We start from the raw sequence: 20,575 nt of genomic DNA, 5'->3' as shown, positions 1-20,575 counted from the left end.
TGTGTCAGTTTAGAAATTACCAGAATAAGTAAAGAGAAAACTGTCTGAGTACGTTCAGTTTTTCTCAGCTGTTTCTGTATCAAATACCGGAGAAGTTTATCAGCACAGTCTTTCTTTACATTCAAAGGGGGAAGTTTCAAGTGTTAACCAGGCGCATACTCAGTCGCTTCAAAATTAGGAAAATCCGGATAATCCTGCGTTGGTATCCAGCAGTAAAGTACAGGTTTTGTACCATTGCCTCCCAATGACCCGTTATGACTTACACAATGTGTATCAGTATCATACAGCCCCATATGACGAGTACTTGTGCAGTGAGATGGTGGACGACTATTTAGTGAATGGTAGAAGACGGTGAAACATGATTCCAGCACGCAGTTTACACCGAAGTTTCCAGAAGCCTACTCCTTTCGAGCAGTACTAAGTACCCAGACAGGGTAAGCGTCTGCCGTAGGAAGGGCAGATCGCCACCAACAGTGCCACGTACTCGCACTATGAGTTTGAATATTTAACCTAGAATATTGCTGCAAAATGTGTGATTGCGAACCTTTGGCCACTACCTTCCCTACTTTTCCCAGTAAATGCTTACTGTGAAAACGTCTCCTTAAATCTAGATCATGTTCAGTAGCCTCTCAGACGATCACAGCAACTTGGCGACTTGAGCGACAAAGTCGGATGTGGAACATTAGCAGTTTCGTCGCAAATAGTGCATTTAATTTTGTCAGTATATGTTTTGCTATAAATATGATATTCGTGTTATTGTGGATTACTGGAGCATTAATTACTGCAAAGAATCAACAATATCCAATTTTTATTATATATGTTTTTTGCAGAATGGACAAACTTAATTGATCAAGTGTGGAATTAAGCATGAAAATACACTCCTGGAAATGGAAAAAAGAACACATTGACACCGGTGTGTCAGACCCACCATACTTGCTCCGGAAACTGCGAGAGGGCTGTACAAGCAATGATCACACGCACGGCACAGCGGACACACCAGGAACCGCGGTGTTGGCCGTCGAATGGCGCTAGCTGCGCAGCATTTGTGCACCGCCGCCGTCAGTGTCAGCCAGTTTGCCGTGGCATACGGAGCTCCATCGCAGTCTTTAACACTGGTAGCATGCCGCGACAGCGTGGACGTGAACCGTATGTGCAGTTGACGGACTTTGAGCGAGGGCGTATAGTGGGCATGCGGGAGGCCGGGTGGACGTACCGCCGAATTGCTCAACACGTGGGGCGTGAGGTCTCCACAGTACATCGATGTGGTCGGCGGAAGGTGCACGTGCCCGTCGACCTGGGACCGGACCGCAGCGACGCACGGATGCACGCCAAGACCGCAGGATCCTACGCAGTGCCGTAGGGGACCGCACAGCCATTTCGCAGCAAATTAGGGACACTGTTGCTCCTGGGGTATCGGCGAGGACCATTCGCAACCGTCTCCATGAAGCTGGGCTACGGTCCCGCACACCGTTAGGCCGTCTTCTGCTCACGCTCCAACATCGTGCAGCCCGCCTCCAGTGGTGTCGCGACAGGCGTGAATGGAGGGACGAATGGAGACGTGTCGTCTTCAGCGATGAGAGTCGCTTCTGCCTTGGTGCCAATGATGGTCGTATGCGTGTTTGGCGCCGTGCAGGTGAGCGCCACAATCAGGACTGCATACGACCGAGGCACACAGGGCCAACACCCGGCATCATGGTGTGGGGAGCGATCGCCTACACTGGCTGTACACCACTGGTGATCGTCGAGGGGACACTGAATAGTGCACGGTACATCCAAACCGTCATCGAACCCATCGTTCTACCATTCCTAGACCGGCAAGGGAACTTGCTGTTCCAACAGGACAATACACGTCCGCATGTATCCCGTGCCACCCAACGTGCTCTAGAAGGTGTAAGTCAACTACCCTGGCCAGCAAGATCTCCGGATCTGTCCCCCATTGAGCATGTTTGGGACTGGATGAAGCGTCGTCTCACGCGGTCTGCACGTCCAGCACGAACGCTGGTCCAACTGAGGCGCCAGGTGGAAATGGCATGGCAAGCCGTTCCACAGGACTACATCCAGCATCTCTACGATCGTCTCCATGGGAGAATAGCAGCCTGCATTGCTGCGAAAGGTGGATATACACTGTACTAGTGCCGACATTGTGCATGCTCTGTTGCCTGTGTCTATGTGCCTGTGGTTCTGTCAGTGTGATCATGTGATGTATCTGACCCCAGGAATGTGTCAATAAAGTTTCCCCTTCCTGGGACAATGAATTCACGGTGTTCTTATTTCAATTTCCAGGAGTGTAGTTGGTAATGAAGTGAAACTACATCGTTCCAGCGTCCTTTCCAAGTCTGAAACATCTATGTGTACAGGGTGATTATAAGTAAAGTTAAACTTTCAAAACGCTGTAGAAATATCACCACTGGTCAGAATGACGTCAAACTGCAACGGAATATTATCGGGAAAGGAGGATAAGTATATGACAGAAGAAAAAAATAGTGTGAAAATTGATCAATGGATGGCGCTGTATCTGACAGAATACATAAATAAAAACACCTGTCATCCGCACAATCCACTGAAGTTGGTACAAACACGCCGGGTACCCGGCTTTTCGTCCTTTCGCGTCTGCGACGTTCGCCATCACTATCTCAATGCAGGATTTCACTTGTAAAGCTGTATTACAAGAATGATGACTGTGCACACTCCGCTCTGCAGAAGTTCCGCACACTGAAGGGTTTTAAAAAAGGCACTGGTGCGATGACTGCTGTAGGTCTGGAGAACATGATTCGGAAATTCGAAAAGACGGGTTCTTTTGATGTGCAACCTACTAGAGGGAGGACACGAATTGGTTCAACGTCAGTGGAGGCAGTGGCCACAGCAGTGCAGTGTGCAGTGCAGTGCAGTGTGCAGTGTGCAGTGTGCAAACGTGTAGTGCACGGAGAACTGCCCGAATATTGAACAGACCCGTGAGCACGGTGCGTAAAATCCTACGAGACATCCCTCTTTGCTATCGATTCAAAATTACCCATGTGCACGAGTTGCTTCCTGTTGACCTCTCAGCAAGAGGGACCTTTGCTTTAGAATTTCTTGCCAACATGGAAGTGGACAATGATTGGCCGTGGAAGATTTTGTGGGCACTTCCATCTGTCAGGGTATGTCAATACATAGAATTGTCGAATATGAGCAACGGAAAATCCACAAGTAAATCAACCAGTACCACTTCATCCTGAAAAGGTCACGGCATCATTTATCATAGGACCATATTTTTTCGAAGAAACAAGTGCTTCAGGTCCTGTTACCTGTACCGTCACTGGTAAGCGCTATGAGTGTCTTTTGCAAAAACACATCATTCCAGCTCTCCAACAGCGTGGGTGTGTGGACGGGATCATTTTTATGCAAGACGGCGCATCTCTACACATTGCGAATTCAGTTAAGCAGCTGCTGAAGCACCATTTCGGAAATGCTAGAATTATCAGCCGTCATTTCCCTACATCCTGGTCGTCCCGATCACCTGATCTTAATCCGTGTGCCTTCTGGTTGTGGGGCTATCTGAAAGATGTTGTGTTCAGTGCTCCGATTGCAAACGTAGCTGCATTGAAGGCACACACTGCGTAACACATTCTGAACGTGACCCCGGAAACACTTCCATCAGTTGTGGAACATGCTGTTTCTCAAACGGTGGACAGCATACTAAACATGTTTTGCGCCAGTCACAAGAAATTTGGCCTCAGGTCAATTAAAAACCTATTTACCCCATCAGATTTGATATGACCTTGCCGTGGTAGATGGGCTTACGTAACTAACAGTATCACACCTGTATACCCACACTGAGTAGTACGGTTTGTTTAACGTCAAACGTACACGTTAGACATTGTTGTATGATGAATTTGTCATTTGTAGTCGACCAGTATTAAATTATGTGCTTAGAGAGCCATCAATAGCTACATTTTCCAACTATTTATTTTTCTTCTGCCATTCGTTTTCCCCCTTATCCGATAATATTACGTTACAATTTGACGTCATTCTCACCAGTGGTGTTATTTCTACAGCGGTTTTAAAGTTTAACTTTAATTATAATCACCCTGTACATATGCGGACTGAAGCGACGAATGAAATTTGAAACAAGACCAGGATTCGAACCCTAGTCTCCTGTAGATGTGCAAAACATTATGCCACTATGCTTAGCCCATTTGGTTTTCCCTCTAAGCCCGAACAGCAGCGCAGAGGCTCACCAATTGTATTGGAATAGCAACTCAGCATGTGACAAAACCCAGGCACAGTTGCTTTTATCAAACGAAACCTTATGGACAACTATGCTTTGTCTATGGAGACCGAATTGACAAACAAAAATATGTACCAAGGCTGGGATTCGAACCCCCTGCTCACTAGTCAGATGCGCTGACCACTACACCACCCTGGCACAGTGGCTCTGTGCAGCTGCACGAACTACCCCAGCATGTGTCCCTCCTGTGTCCAAATTCCCATTCACGCCTCAGCCGACTTGGTATTCCCACTAAACTCGAATAGCATTGCATTAGAGGGAATACTTGTTGAACTGATGCATGAATGTGAATTTGAATTGAGGAGGGAGGCGTGCTAGGGTAGTCCGTGCAGTCGTGCAGAGTCACTGGCCGTAAGGTTAGCGCGTCTGCCGGGTTGGCTAGTCTGCATATATACATCATTAGTAATAAGACTGACATGCAGTTAATAAATAAAAATTAATAATTCTGACAAAGAACCAGGTAACATGTTTTTGTATGTGGTGTTATTGAATATAAAAACAGACCTGAAGGCAAAATAAATAAGCAGAATTGTAATATCGCCTAATTGAGTTTGGAAAAACTAAACAAAATTTTCATAACTACGATGTATTTGACATACGATGTATTTGAAATTTGAAAGCAGTCAGTTATTGTGTTATTATTATTATTAATTAACAGTGAAGTTCCCCCTCTGTTTACATTTCCCCAATTTTTCTATATAATTTACAGTATTAGTATAAAAAAAGGACTTGGAAGAGCAGTTGAACGGAATGGACAGTGTCTTGAAAGGAGGATATAAGATGAACATCAACAAAAGTAAAACGAGTATAATGGAATGTAGTCGAATTAAGTCGGGTGATGCAGAGGGAATTAGATTAGGAAATGAGGCACTTAAAGTAGTAATGGAGTTTTGCTATTTGGGGAGCAAAATAACTGTTGATGGTCGAAGTAGAGAGGATATAAAATGTAGACTGGCAATGGCAAGGAAAGCGTTTCTGAAGAAGAAAAATTTGTTAACATCGAGTATAGATTTAAATGTCAGGAAGTCATTTCTGAAAGTATTTGCATGGAGTGTAGCCATGTATGGAAGTGAAACGTGGACGATAAATAGTTTAGACAAGAAGAGAATAGAAGCTTTAGAAATGTGCTGCTACAGAAGAGTGCTGAAGATTAGATGGGTAGATCACATAACTAATGAGGAGGTATTGAATAGAATTGGGGAGAAGAGGAGCTTGTGGCACAACTTGACTAGAAGAAGGGATCAGTTGGTAGGACATGTTCTGAGACATCGAGGGATCACCAATTTAGTATTGGAGGGCAGCGTGGAGAGTAAAAATCGTAGAGGGAGACCAAGAGATGAATACACTAAGCAGATTCAGAAGGATGTAGGCTGCAGTAGGTACTGGGAGATGAAGCAGCTTGCACAGGATAGAGTAGCATGGAGAGCTGCCTCAAACCAGTCTCAGGACTGAAGACCACAACAACAACATATAAAAAAATTGACCCGCCAGGCTAGCCGAGAGTGCTAACGCGCTGCTTCCTCGACTCACTAGGCGCGCTGGCCCCAGATCGAATCCACCCAGCGGATTAATAACGAGGGCCGATTTGGCAGGCAGTTTTCCACATACCATTAGGTGAATACTGGGCTGGTCCCCACGTTCCACCTCAGTTATATGGCTCACAGACATGTGAACACGTTTGCACTGTTCCATGGATTAAAATAGCTGCAGACCATTGGGGTACACTATTTCCTCCCCAGGGGGTACACCATGGCGACAGGAAGGGCATCTGGCCACTGCCTAAAATTAACAAGCCACCTCCGATTAACCAGCAGACCCCGCAAGTCGGGATTAATGCTAGGAAAGAGAGAGAGAGGGTATAAAAAATTATGAAGACAAAATTATTTTTGTGACAGGATGATGGTGAAGCAATGTAGGTCGTCTTCATTGTGAAGGAAGTGAAGAAGATTAGAATGTGTCATCGAAAGTGAGGTCATAATGGATGAAGAATTAGTTCCGATTGTTTCAAGGATAGGAAAAGAATCGGTCGTACTCTTTCAAGCGAACAATCCTGGAATTGACCTGTAGCGATTTAGGGAAATCACGGAGAATCCAGATCTGGATAGCTGGACGATGATTTGAACTGTTATCCTCCCAAATACGTAGAATGTGCTAGCCACAGCGCCACCTCTCGGTCTCTTCATTATGGGTGATATTGTGGGGGCTCCTGGTAGCTGTGGCAAGGGATTTGGATGTGGGAAGCATTGGAGAAGATTTTATATGGGAAAGGAAATGGAACGGCTACATGGGAAGTATCTGATAGGTGGGATGCAGGTGTTAGAAGATGTATGGGAGGTTTCGCAGGAAATGTTGATTTGGAATTTCGAGTAGATGTATTGGTTATGATAGGATGAAAGGATGGATTGCAGGTACCGTAATTTCCCCTAACTATGATCCATTTTACAGGGTATTTTTTCATTTGGTCTGCAGAGCATATGCACTGTCCATTAACACTGATACGACCACCAGTCAATAGCTTGAATAACAAGATTTTGCAGCATGGATCACCGCAAAACGAGCAGGGAGAGAGTCAGTGAGGTTCTGGAAAATATCGACAGGGATGCGGAGCGTTACCGACTCCACTGCCGTGGCCAGCTGCACTAGGTCTCTCTGTCGAGGATCTACAGCTCGAACAGCGCGAAAGGCTTCGCAGATTCTCGGTCGCAGGTCAAGAAAATTGTTCAGGATAGTTAACATACAATTAGAAAAGAAATGTCAAGCGATTTTCCAAATTGTGTCTTGGTAGCTATTTCCAATTCATACGTTAGTATAGTAAAGTACTGAGTTCCAAAAAAGTTCAAGTAGGATTCATCCTTCGGCTGTCGTAGGAAGCCAGCCAATATATTTTCGGCTCTGGCGATACTCACTTCATCGTAGCGTTGGTACTCGGTGAACGAGATGCGATTCTCGGGGGTTTTAGGGATGGATTTCACCAGCGTCATATTTCGCTCCTTCTCAAAGATCCTGGAAATCGACATGATATTATTTGTATATCATAGAAACTGCTGTATTTATAACAGAATGTATCGTTATCTCAACACAAATAATAATAAAAAATAATAATAATAATTAGTAGCTGTAGTAGTAGTAGTAGTAGTAGTAGTAGTAGTAGTAGTGGTAATAGTAATGGTAGTATTCATGTTTGTGCCCTTCTTTTTTTTCAAAATTTTGACATTTATTTATTTAACCTGATGTGATTAAACATCACATACCAGAATGTATCAAACAACAAAACTCATATTATAAATACACTCCTGGAAATGGAAAAAAGAACACATTGACACCGGTGTGTCAGACCCACCATACTTGCTCCGGACACTGCGAGAGGGCTGTACAAGCAATGATCACACGCACGGCACAGCGGACACACCAGGAACCGTGGTGTTGGCCGTCGAATGGCGCTAGCTGCGCAGCATTTGTGCACCGCCGCCGTCAGTGTCAGCCAGTTTGCCGTGGCATACGGAGCTCCATCGCAGTCTTTAACACTGGTAGCATGCCGCGACAGCGTGGACGTGAACCGTATGTGCAGTTGACGGACTTTGAGCGAGGGCGTATAGTGGGCATGCGGGAGGCCGGGTGGACGTACCGCCGAATTGCTCAACACGTGGGGCGTGAGGTCTCCACAGTACATCGATGTTGTCGCCAGTGGTCGGCGGAAGGTGCACGTGCCCGTCGACCTGGGACCGGACCGCAGCGACGCACGGATGCACGCCAAGACCGTAGGATCCTACGCAGTGCCGTAGGGGACCGCACCGCCACTTCCCAGCAAATTAGGGACACTGTTGCTCCTGGGGTATCGGCGAGGACCATTCGCAACCGTCTCCATGAAGCTGGGCTACGGTCCCGCACACCGTTAGGCCGTCTTCCGCTCACGCCCCAACATCGTGCAGCCCGCCTCCAGTGGTGTCGCGACAGGCGTGAATGGAGGGACGAATGGAGACGTGTCGTCTTCAGCGATGAGAGTCGCTTCTGCCTTGGTGTGGGGAGCGATCTCCTACACTGGCCGTACACCACTGGTGATCGTCGAGGGGACACTGAATAGTGCACGGTACATCCAAACCGTCATCGAACCCATCGTTCTACCATTCCTAGACCGGCAAGGGAACTTGCTGTTCCAACAGGACAATGCACGTCCGCATGTATTCCGTGCCACCCAACGTGCTCTAGAAGGTGTAAGTCAACTACCCTGGCCAGCAAGATCTCCGGATCTGTCCCCCATTGAGCATGTTTGGGACTGGATGAAGCGTCGTCTCACGCGGTCTGCACGTCCAGCACGAACGCTGGTCCAACTGAGGCGCCAGGTGGAAATGGCATGGCAAGCCGTTCCACAGGACTACATCCAGCATCTCTACGATCGTCTCCATGGGAGAATAGCAGCCTGCATTGCTGCGAAAGGTGGATATACACTGTACTAGTGCCGACATTGTGCATGCTCTGTTGCCTGTGTCTATGTGCCTGTGGTTCTGTCAGTGTGATCATGTGATGTATCTGACCCCAGGAATGTGTCAATAAAGTTTCCCCTTCCTGGGACAATGAATTCACGGTGTTCTTATTTCAATTTCCAGGAGTGTAGTTTGTACTCTACAAATATTCACATTTACGTCTGTAATACCAGGGTCTGTAAGAAATTGTCAATTGAGTAAATTCTTAGGTGACACTTGCACAGAACTCACATTACTGTTGTTTTGAGAAAGAACACACATTTCTCATAACTGTTAAATTGTTGTAGTTTGTGGTGTTGCGCAGCTATACACAACTAGAAATTTTCTCTAGTCCTGTCCCTTTTTGAGAATATGTAAAATATTGTTTTTCCGTCCAAACAGTCGGCGGTATTTTTCTTAATTTTGGGGTAAGGATCTTCATCTGCACGTAGAAGACCCGTTGGTGTGATCATGTTGGGCGTCCTTTGAATACTTTCTATTTTTTTTTCTGATGTACATCTATACGTTGCTAGCAATGCCACAAAGAAACTGATGTTATTTGGTGTCGGTTAGATAACAGGTAGTACACTGTGGGGGTATCTGCTTCATTAATGAAGTGTAATCTTGATCTACATACAGTTCTTGTACGCCTCGATCACTTCGGTCATATGTTTTTCAGGTGTTTTCATTTGAGTATGACTATATTCTATGAGGAAGTGTTTCACATAGTTTGAAACAAGTGATGTATTGGTGCAACAATGTAAATTTTCTGAGTTCTGTGTCAGCTTTCCTTGGTTCCTATATTACCTACATTTTCTCAGAATGGGCTCTCTCCCTCTCGCCAGATCAAGTTTTATCGGCCTCTTTCCGATTTTATGGCACATCAGAAGTCCAGTCGTGAACTTTTTGCCTAAAATTTTTCTGTCTGGTATAGCATCTTACATTATTCCTGCGTTCTTCAATGCTACTTTTTAAGCATAGATGCCACAAATTTAATTTTACCCTACTACCGGCTGATCAAAAAGTCAGTATAAATTTGAAAACTCAATAAACCACGGAATAATGTAGATAGAGAGGTAAAAAATTGACACACATGCTTGAAATGACATGGGGTTTTATTAGAACCGAAAAAAAAAGTATTGCTAGACGCGTGAAACATCTCTTTGGTGATGATCGTGTACTCAGCTGCCACTTTCGTGATGCTTGGCCTCCCAGGTCCCCAGACCTCAGTCCGTGTGATTATTTGCTTTGGGGTTACCTGAAGTCGCAAGTGTATCGTGATCGACCGACATCTCTAGGGATGCTGAAAGACAACATCCGACGCCAATGCCTCACCATAACTCCGGACATGTTTTACAGTGCTGTTCACAACATTATTCCTCGACTACAGCTATTGTTGAGGAATGATGGTGGACATACTGAGCATTTCCTGTAAAGAACATCATCTTTGCTTTGTCTTACTTTGTTTTGCTAATTATTGCTATTCCGATCAGATGAAGCGCCATCTGTCGGACATTCTTTGAACGTTTGTATTTTTTTGGTTCTAATAAAACCCCATCTATCTATATTATACCGTGATTTATTCAGTTTTCAAATTTATAGTGACTTTTTGATCACCCGGTATGATCCAGTATCTCCTCATCTACCCATCTAATCTTCAGCGTTCTGCCACATTTCAAAAGATTCTATTCACCTTCTTTCTGAACTATAAGGCATCCACGAATCACTTCGGTACAAGGCTACGCTCCATGTTAATACCTTCAGAAAACGCGTCCTAACACTCAACTTTATATTTGATGTTATGAAATTCCTCTGTTCCATAAATGATTTCCTTGCTACAGCCAGTCTCCATTTCATATTCTCTCTGCTTCGGAGAATATCAGATATTTTTCTGCCAAATAGTAAAATTCGTCTACTACTTTTAGTGTATCATTTCCAAATGTAATTCCTTCAGCATGTATTCTATGTATGGGACACGGAACAACTGCGAAATCAAAGAGAACTGCGGCATTCAGCGTGTGAAAGAGAGTCGAAAACTTACTGTTCGAGATCATCAATGAGCACATGGTGCAGCACTCCATGGCGATCGAGGAATCCTCGGAGGTGGTCGTGCATGTCGGGCGGCACCCTCACGTCGACAGGGTGGCCGGCGCGGTGAGCTCGCGACCAGAAGTCGAGGGCCGGGTGATCCCGCAGCTGCGACAGCGTCTGCAGCTGCTCCTCCGTCGGCACCAGACGGTAGACTTTGTGTCTGCCACAGAAACACAACAACTGCCTCGTTACGTTCTTCTAGACATCTGATTGAATATATAGACTGCTTCAGGACAGCCAAGGTACCATCATATACTATCAGGTCAAAAGTATGTGGACACCTATTAATGGGAAACAGTGTGGTGTGTGTCGAACCTTCGATTTTATGACGGCTTTAACTCTACTGGAGACACTTTCAATAATCTGTCTGAATTTCTTTCACAAGAGTCAAAAACAGAAAAGGTAGTGACATCGGACAGTGGGGTCTGGAGGGAAGTCGACGTTGTAACGCATTACAAAGGTATTCCATTCGGTGGAGGTCGGGACTCTGGACAGGTTGTTCATTGAATGTTATCCTTCACATACGATTCCCACAAAATCTGCTTTATGACAGAGTGCGTTGTTGTACTGATACAACCACCATCTACATACAGTTTCTCTAGGATACACAGTACACAATGTTATAAAATGTTTTCATATTCTTCCCTCTTATCGTTTCTTAAGCCCAATAAAAGGCCACACCCTACCCCCGTGAAACATCCCCATACCGCAACACCACGTCCTCCGTACTTTATAACTGGCATTACACACGAGTAACACTCGACTAGGGTGGCTTTCGGAAGTTTGAGATGTCACTGATGGATTTTTTACTCAGCTGACATCCAATAACTAGTCCACGTTCGATGTCAAAGATTCCTCCTGATGGGATCCAGTGTGCTGTTACTGATTCTCTGCTGACAGCACAATACTCCCCGCCTTCTTTTATTCAGTGTAAACTGAAGGTGGAGAGGGGGAGAAATGAAGGGAAAGGAAAGGAAGGCAATCAATGCTGTCAGCTGCATCGGGGCATTACGCAGAATCAGCAGCGAAGAGCGAAAATAATCCACTACGAAAAATCGAAGAACATGCAAGCTGTTTGAACTTTTTGTGAGTACTTAAAATCAGTTGCTCAAGACAACGTGATAACCTGTTGTATTCGCCTGGATAATGGGCTTGAGTTTCTAGGGAACCCAGTCCATTTTGTTTACGAAGCGTTCAGCATATCAGATTGAATTCTTATCTGTCGTATATAAGGGCATTATCTCGTAAAAAATTTATCTTTCTACTTCAAAATTCCCCCCGGCCTTATCATACATGGCCTGCTCTAAATCAAGTAAGATAATCGCCATCACCCGTTGAGAAACTATCATGACTCACTTTACAATATTATCTAGCAGAGCTTTAAGTAGCCACTCTGAAATAATGACTCGAATTTTCAGCAACTTCTTTTAACCAGTTAGTCTAAAAGACTGATGTCACAGAAAGATATGACCTCGAAAAGAAATGAATTTTTGGAGGTTTCCGGAGCTCATGTCGTCATGTACACTCACGTTCCGGACAAAAACCGGAACACCTTGAATGACTAGAGGTAGAAAGTTCATCTTCATAGGACATATATATTGGTATGTTTTTCAGAAATGAAGAGCATTTCTGTCGCCTCGGTTCAGCATGTATCCTGTTGCTCAATAGGAACATGGATCCTGATAACTTGTTTCATGCGTCAACACGTATAAGGCACGAATGGCGTCCTGTGATACAGCCATCCGTGCTATATTCACCTGGTTCCAAAGTTTATCTGGGGTGGTTGGCATTGGTTCCAGCACTGTAGCCGTCGTTTCACCACATCTTATACATTTTCGATGGGCGACAAGTCTAGTGATCCGGAGGGCCAGGGCAAAAGGCTGACAGCCTGTGAAACCAAGAAGGCACGTGTTCCTGCAGCAACATGTAGTCGTGCATTGTCTTGCTGGAAATTGGCATCTGGAGTGTTGTGCAGAAAGGGTATGGGTTCGGGTTGCTGATGTCATTCACGTATATGACATTGGTCACAGTGCCCTGGACACCAACCTACTGTGATTTGTGGCTGTACCCAATAGAACACACCATAAGGCCTTGTTTTGGAGCTGTACGTCTTGGGCGAATGCAGTCACTGTGAGGCCACTCCCCCTGTCTGCGGCAAACCAAAATGCGGTCATCCCTTTCAAGCAAACAGAACCTGGATTCGTCCGAAAACACTATCTGCTGCCATTCCTGTCCCCAGCGACGTCGTTCCAAACATCATTGCCGTCTGGCATGTTTCTGTACATTCGTCAAAGGCAAGCAGAGAAGTGGACGATGTGCACGTAACCCATGCCAAAATAAACGGCGACAGACTGTCACCCTGATAGTCTACGATGTGCTACATTGTTCCACTGTTATGCCAGAACCGAGTAGGACGCAGATCTGTCCTGCGATCTCCTGCTTACGAGGGGCGTTTGAAAAGTCCGTGCAAAAATAAAAACTACTTACGTGCTTGGGGTAAACATTTTTTATTTTTCGACATAGTCTCCTTTTGGACTTGAACAGTTTCTCCAACGCTGTTCTAATTTGTTGATCCCTTCCGAATAATAGGAATTGTCCAAGTCTGCAAAATAGCTATTAGTTGCTCCAATCACCTCCTCATTTGAATACAATCTTTGTCCCTCCAGCCATTTCTTCAAATTGGGGAACAAATAGCAGTCCTAGGGAGCCAAGTCTGGAGAATAGGGGGGATGTGAAACGAGTTGGAATCCTATTTCCGTTAATTTTATGATCACAGCTGGTGAAGTGTGTGTTGGTGCATTGTCGTGGTGGAAAAGGACTTTTGTGCGGTCCAGTCGCCGGAGTTTTTCTAGCAGCTCGGTTTTCAAACTGTTCAGTAACGATGAATAATATTCACCTGTAATTGTTTTACCCTTTTCCAAATATCCCTTGCGAATCCCAAAAGACAGTCGCCATATCCTTTCCAGTCGGAGGAATGGCCTTAGCCTTTTTTGGTGCAGATTCTCCCTTGGTAACCCATTGTTTAGATTGTTGTTTGGTCTCAGGAGTATAGTAATGTATCCACGTTTCACCAGTGACGAAACGACGATTAAAGTCCTGCGGATTCTTCCTGAACACCTGCAAACCATCCTTGCAACACTCCACACGATTCCGTTTCTGCCGGCCGAGGTGGCCGTGCGGTTAAAGGCGCTGCAGTCTGGAACCGCAAGACCGCTACGGTCGCAGGTTCGAATCCTGCCTCGGGCATGGATGTTTGTGATGTTCTTAGGTTAGTTAGGTTCAACTAGTTCTAAGTTCTAGGGGACTAATGACCTCAGCAGTTGAGTCCCATAGTGCTCAGAGCCATTTGAACCATTTGATTCCGTTTCTGGTCAAGCGTGATCAATCGCGGAACCCATCTTGCGGATAGCTTTCTCATGTCCAAATGTTTATGCAAAATATTATGTACCCGTTCATTCGAGATGCCCACAGCACTAGCAATCTCACGCACCTTTAATCTTCTGTCTTCCATCACCATATCATGGATTTTATCAATGATTTCTGGAGTGGTAACCCCCACAGTGCGACCAGAACTTTCATCATCACTTGTGCCCCTATGGCCACTCTGAAAATTTTGAAACCACTTATAAACTGTTCTAATCAAAGGTGCAGAGTCATCATAATGTTTATCAAGCTTCTCATTAGTCTCCTGAGGCGTTTTTCCTTTCATAAAGTAATGTTTAATCACCACACGAAATCCATTTTCATCCATTTTTTGACAATCACTCGACTTCCTTGATTCACACGAATGCCAAACACAAAGAAATAGACCAATACGGCTGAATCTTGGTGTGCGTTCTTTACAAAGATGCTACTAACTAAACATGACCTCGATACGAGCCGGTGCTGCCATCTCTCGGACTTTGCACGGACTTTTCAAACGCCCCTCGTACTAGGCATGTGCGTTAACCACTGTGCCTTCCGGTACACAGCGTCAGCGCCACTGCGCAGAATATCTTGGCAGATCTCACGGCCGTCACACATTCCCATCGTGCGCCACCTACCCTCAGTCCCTGTCCATGTCCTCCGCGTTCGCTACTCTGAGATTCCTGCAGGAGGTCGAACGTATTCGTGCATCTGGACTGAAGAAAGTGGATCCATTGCCCAGCTAGGCTAATCAATTATATGAATGCATGGTGTCTACTCTTTCACACGTTTACGAAAAAACAGACACCACGGATTCATATAATTCTTTTATTCTTGCGGCTCCACCTCTCGTGACATCTAGTGGTTAATTCCGCATTACGAAGTAGTGTACGGGTAGTTTGTATCAGACAGGAAACAATAGCGTTTGTGAAAACTAGAACACGCTTGAAGAAATATATGAAATAAAATATTTACCAAATCGTTTGCTGACTGCATTGATTGAGCTTCTTGTTGACACAGACGATCCCCTGCCACACAAAGCTGTGTGCTGCTGAGTCTTTGTGTTGGCCATCCCCTTTGTAATCTGTATCATTTCCTGGCAATAAATTTTCTACAAATTCTTCAACCTTGGATTTATTCGAAAAATTTGCAAGGGGTTCTCCGGTATTTGCACGGTTAGTGCACACTGTTTTTTTTTTTAAATTTATTAGCGCTGATAATGGGACATAAAATGTATGTAAATCTATGTGATGGGAGAGACCCTCTCACTATAGAGACTCTGCCAAGCAAATTTAGACGTGGCTGAAGAAACAGGGACAAGTATGAACTGGAAGCAAAACAAAGCAGGCATACAGATATTTGCTAAATGAATTGCGCCTGCCAAATAAGTCTTTCAGTGGCACCAAAGATAGAAACTCTTGGATGACATGTACACTGAAAGTGACAGTATGGATCAAATTTCTCTGAGCACTATGGGATTTAACATCTGAGGTCATCAGTCCCCTAGAACTTAGAACTACTTAAACCTAACTAACCTAAGGACATCACACACATCCATGCCCGAGGCAGGATTCGAACCTGCGAACGTAGCGGTCGCTCCGTTCCAGTGAGAGTTAGAGTAGCAAAGCAATCTCAGTTATGCTGAACTCGAATGTTGTTTTTCAAATGTCTATTTTCGAAAATAAACGAGTACTGACCCAGTTTATCCTCGTGTCACTTGAAACACTAGATTAGGTGTATTACTCGATGCAACGTAGCCACAGTGAGGGGGAACCTCCAGGATGTAGAACAGTTCATAAAACAAGAACACGCAATAAACATTTACAAATGATAACAGATATGCTTAAGCACTTTTTAAAGATCCCAAGTGAAACAGTCCTCCTGGATGTGAAATAAATCAAATAATTTCAAACATATTTTCATTTCAAAGAGAACAACGAACTTTCACAGTATATGTAAGTTTTCGATACAATGAGATGCAAAAGATAGGCTGTTGTTACCATGAATCATGAAAGAGAAATCATTTTACAATATTTATTTACAATCATCGTATTACTTCTCTGAATTTGTGCGGAAGTCAGATTGTAGGTAATGATCACATTATTTGATATTATTAGTAACATATACACATCAGTCGGTTCTGCTACGAAATCCAGCGCTAGTATTGCTTTCACGAACTCTAGTCCCTAAACGGGTCTGTGCGGGACAGCCGACCGGGGTAGCCGCGCGGTCTCAGGCGCTTTGCCATGGTCCGCGCGGCTCTCCTCGTCGGAGGTTCGAGTCCTCTCTCGGGCATGCGTGTGTGTGTTGTACTTAGCGTAAGTTAGTTAGGTTAAGTAGTGTGTGACCTCATCAGTTTGATCCCATAGGAGCTTACCATAAATTTCCAAATTTGTTTGCAGGACGTTCATGACTTCAAGCCACATTTATTTAATCTTAGACTTTTCGGAAAATTTTAGCTTGACTTGGTGAGCTACTCCAAAATACATGAGTGATATAGCTATTAGTGTAAGGGGCGTTAAGAAATAGCTTAAATTGCTAGAATAAAGAAAGGAACACCGAGCGCGTTGGAATTCCTGCCAAACGAAATCTGTAGCTGAGTTAACACCTTTACAAACCATAATGCACCGTACATCACTTTAACAAGAAACATTCACTAATAAGTGACTAATGGACGAAAGCAGACTTTACATCCTTGTAAAAGAAGGGCAGCTTAAGTGATCACAAAATTACCATCTAATATCGCTGACATTTGTCAGTGGCAGCAGCTTAGCAAATGTTCTGAGCTCAAATGTTATGAGGCACTTCAAACAGAAATACCTCCACCATGCCAAACAGCATGGATTCCGTACACGTTGGTTATGCGAAACACAACTCGTGTTTCGTTCACACGACATTTGAAAGCCATGTATCAAAGCTATCAGACAGACGCAGTAGTCCTGATCATGTGTGACTGGACTGAGGATTTCTTGGCAGGGAGAGCGCATCACGTTATTTTTTATGGGGAATCACGGACAGACGTAGAAGTAACTAAATGAACGCGACTGGCTTCCCAGCACTTCGATGTCTCGTGAAAGACTTTCCTAGATTAGTCAACAGAAAGTAAAATATTGCTACACCCTTTTAGCCTGGGGTCTCCGTTTTTCATTACATGTACGTCACTCCCCTCACGTGCTGTTAGCACTCTCCAGAGTCTCGGAAACAGGAAACAGTTCTGAGATAGTGCAGCATCTCACAACAGAAAGAAACATTTGTAACTGTGGCGTCCGTTATTTTGGACACGTTCGAAAAAAAAACAGGTACCATTTTCATCCTGCAGCCACTATGAATCAAGACATAGATGAATTATCGACATTAGCTGCCAGTGGGTATAGACTTAAAACTCAATGAGGAAACTTAAAAATATGTGCCGTGTCGGGATGCGATCCCACGTCTCCTGCGTACTTGGCACATATACTGACCAATGTGCCCTCCACCCAAGTGACGATTGCTCCTATACGGACGACCCTAGCACACCTCCTGTCAGACTCAAATTCCCACATAACTCATGTAGTGCTCTTTGCCCATTATACTCATTACTGGCGACATTTCTTCGATTCCTAACAGTTCGAGAGTGGTGTCCATCCGCATTGAAGTGATCACTTAGTCGTCTCCAACTTCAATGTAAATGTGGTGTTTGTTCTTTTCAGCACATATTTTCAACTTTCCTCAATACTCACTGGCAGCTAATGCCATTATTTCAATTGCGTCTAAAAACATTTGTCTTTGTTTCAACAGTATTGAGGAACACACACAATCCTTGTTGTTCAGTCTGAAACGTGAATGCGCGTTTTGTTTCCTCATACGAAATGTAAAATATTCGCAGAGACCTTTCATTTATAGCCCCTGCGTTCGACGAGCCTATTAACGACATACTATCCAGCCAATATTAATTTATAGCGCTATGTGAACTTATAGACTCAAGCAACCTTATCACTGTATTGGAAGCATTAATGTCGCAAGTAGAGGCTCATTAGTAATGTTCAAAAAATGGCTCTGAGCACTATGGGCCTCAACTTCTGAGGTCATTAGTCCCCTAGAACTTAGAACTAGTTAAACCTAACTAACCTAAGGACATCACAAACATCCATGCCCGAGGCAGGATTCGAACCTGCGACCGTAGCGGTCTTGCGGTTCCAGACTGCAGCGCCTTTAACTGCACGGCCACTTCGGCCGGCCATTAGTAATGTTGCTGTTGTGGTCTCCAACCAGAACATGTTTTTCATGCAGATCTGTAAGCTGTTCTATCCTGTGCAAGTCCCTTCATGTCTGAATAATTACTGCATCCCACATCCATTTGCAGCTGGTGTCTCTAGTCGAGTTTGAATATCAGCTATAGTGACATGAAAGAAAAAGGAACAGAATGCGTCAGTCATAGCTCCATTTAGCTTAGAGGAAAAAATTCATATACAGGTCTATAGTAATCCACTACGAAAAATCGAAGAACATGCAAGCTGTTTGAACTTTTTGTGAGTACTTAAAATCAGTTACTCAAGACAACGTGATAACCTGTTGTATTCGCCTGGATAATGGGCTTGAGTTTCTAGGGAACCCAGTCCATTTTGTTTACGAAGCGTTCAGCATATCAGATTGAATTCTTATCTGTCGTATATAAGGGCATTATCTCGTAAAAAATTTATCTTTCTACTTCAAAATTCCCACCGGCCTTATCATACATGGCCAGCTCTAAATCAAGTAAGATAATCGCCATCACCCGTTGAGAAACTATCATGACTCACTTTACAATATTATCTAGCAGAGCTTTAAGTAGCCACTCTGAAATAATGACTCGAATTTTCAGCAACTTCTTTTAACCAGTTAGTCTAAAAGACTAATGTCACAGAAAGATATGACCTCGAAAAGAAATGAATTTTTGGAGGTTTTCGGAGCTCATGTCGTCATGTACACTCACGTTCCGGACAAAAACCGGAACACCTTGAATGACTAGAGGTAGAAAGTTCATCTTCATAGGACATATATATTGGTATGTTTTTCAGAAATGAAGAGCATTTCTGTCGCCTCGGTTCAGCATGTATCCTGTTGCTCAATAGGAACATGGATCCTGATAACTTGTTTCATGCGTCAACACGTATAAGGCACGAATGGCGTCCTGTGATACAGCCATCCGTGCTATATTCACCTGGTTCCAAAGTTTATCTGGGGTGGTTGGCATTGGTTCCAGCACTGTAGCCGTCGTTTCACCACATCTTATACATTTTCGATGGGCGACAAGTCTAGTGATCCGGAGGGCCAGGGCAAAAGGCTGACAGCCTGTGAAACCAAGAAGGCACGTGTTCCTGCAGCAACATGTAGTCGTGCATTGTCTTGCTGGAAATTGGCATCTGGAGTGTTGTGCAGAAAGGGTATGGGTTCGGGTTGCTGATGTCATTCACGTATATGACATTGGTCACAGTGCCCTGGACACCTACCTACTGTGATTTGTGGCTGTACCCAATAGAACACACCATAAGGCCTTGTTTTGGAGCTGTACGTCTTGGGCGAATGCAGTCACTGTGAGGCCACTCCCCCTGTCTGCGGCAAACCAAAATGCGGTCATCACTTTCAAACAAACAGAACCTGGATTCGTCCGAAAACACTATCTGATGCCATTCCTGTCCCCAGCGACGTCGTTCCAAACATCATTGCCGTCTGGCATGTTTCTGTACATTCGTCAAAGGTAAGCAGAGAAGTGGACGATGTGCACGTAACCCATGCCAAAATAAACGGCGTGAAGCATTCTGCAAACATCCGTTGTGCTGCGGAAACATTTCGTTCCACACGAGCAGCAGTTTCTCGGTTCACTGCATCACAGTCTCCCATGCCAATAATGCGCTCCCTCTCAAACCCACTAGTTTGACAGTAGGTTCGCTCATGCGTCTGCGAGGCATTCTACATGTCTGCTCGAGTCACACTGATCCATTAAATGGTTCAAATGGCTCTGAGCACTATGGGACTTAACTTCTGAGGTCATCAGTCCACTAGAACTCAGAACTACTTAAACCTAACTAACCTAAGGACATCACACACATCCATGCCCGAGGCAGGATTCGAACCTGCGACCGTAGCGGTCGCGCGGTTCGAGACTGTTGTGTCTAGAACCGCTCGGTCACGCCGGCCGGCCACTGATCCATAACCTTCGGTTTATAGCGACAACGAGAGCTGCAGCAACATTTTACCGGCAGGTGGCATTGTGCGCCGATATCGGTGTTGGCCTTAAACCCGCGGGCCGACATGGTTCAGATGCTAACCAGTTATGGAGAACATATTAATGTACATGCCCTGTTAATATGAACGCCCTACCTCGAGTTGTTCA

General features: G+C 44.7%; 1 protein-coding gene across 1 annotated transcript in view; it reads right to left on the bottom strand.

Moving 5' to 3' along the window:
• LOC124796027 (carboxypeptidase B-like) overlaps positions 1-20,575 on the bottom strand; it is a 60,862-nt gene that overhangs the window by 28,310 nt on the left and 11,977 nt on the right. Inside the window, exons 2-3 of the mRNA XM_047260111.1 lie at positions 10,769-10,978; positions 7,174-7,270 (exon numbers count right to left, since the gene is read on the bottom strand). Of these exons, the coding sequence (XP_047116067.1) occupies positions 7,174-7,270; positions 10,769-10,978 (307 nt within the window). The remainder of the gene's footprint in view (positions 1-7,173; positions 7,271-10,768; positions 10,979-20,575) is intronic.

Source organism: Schistocerca piceifrons, chromosome 4 (assembly GCF_021461385.2).
Source record: "Schistocerca piceifrons isolate TAMUIC-IGC-003096 chromosome 4, iqSchPice1.1, whole genome shotgun sequence".
NCBI lineage: Eukaryota > Metazoa > Arthropoda > Insecta > Orthoptera > Acrididae > Schistocerca > Schistocerca piceifrons.
Note: the sequence above shows the minus strand (reverse complement) of the source record. Positions and strands in the feature narration are given on the sequence as shown.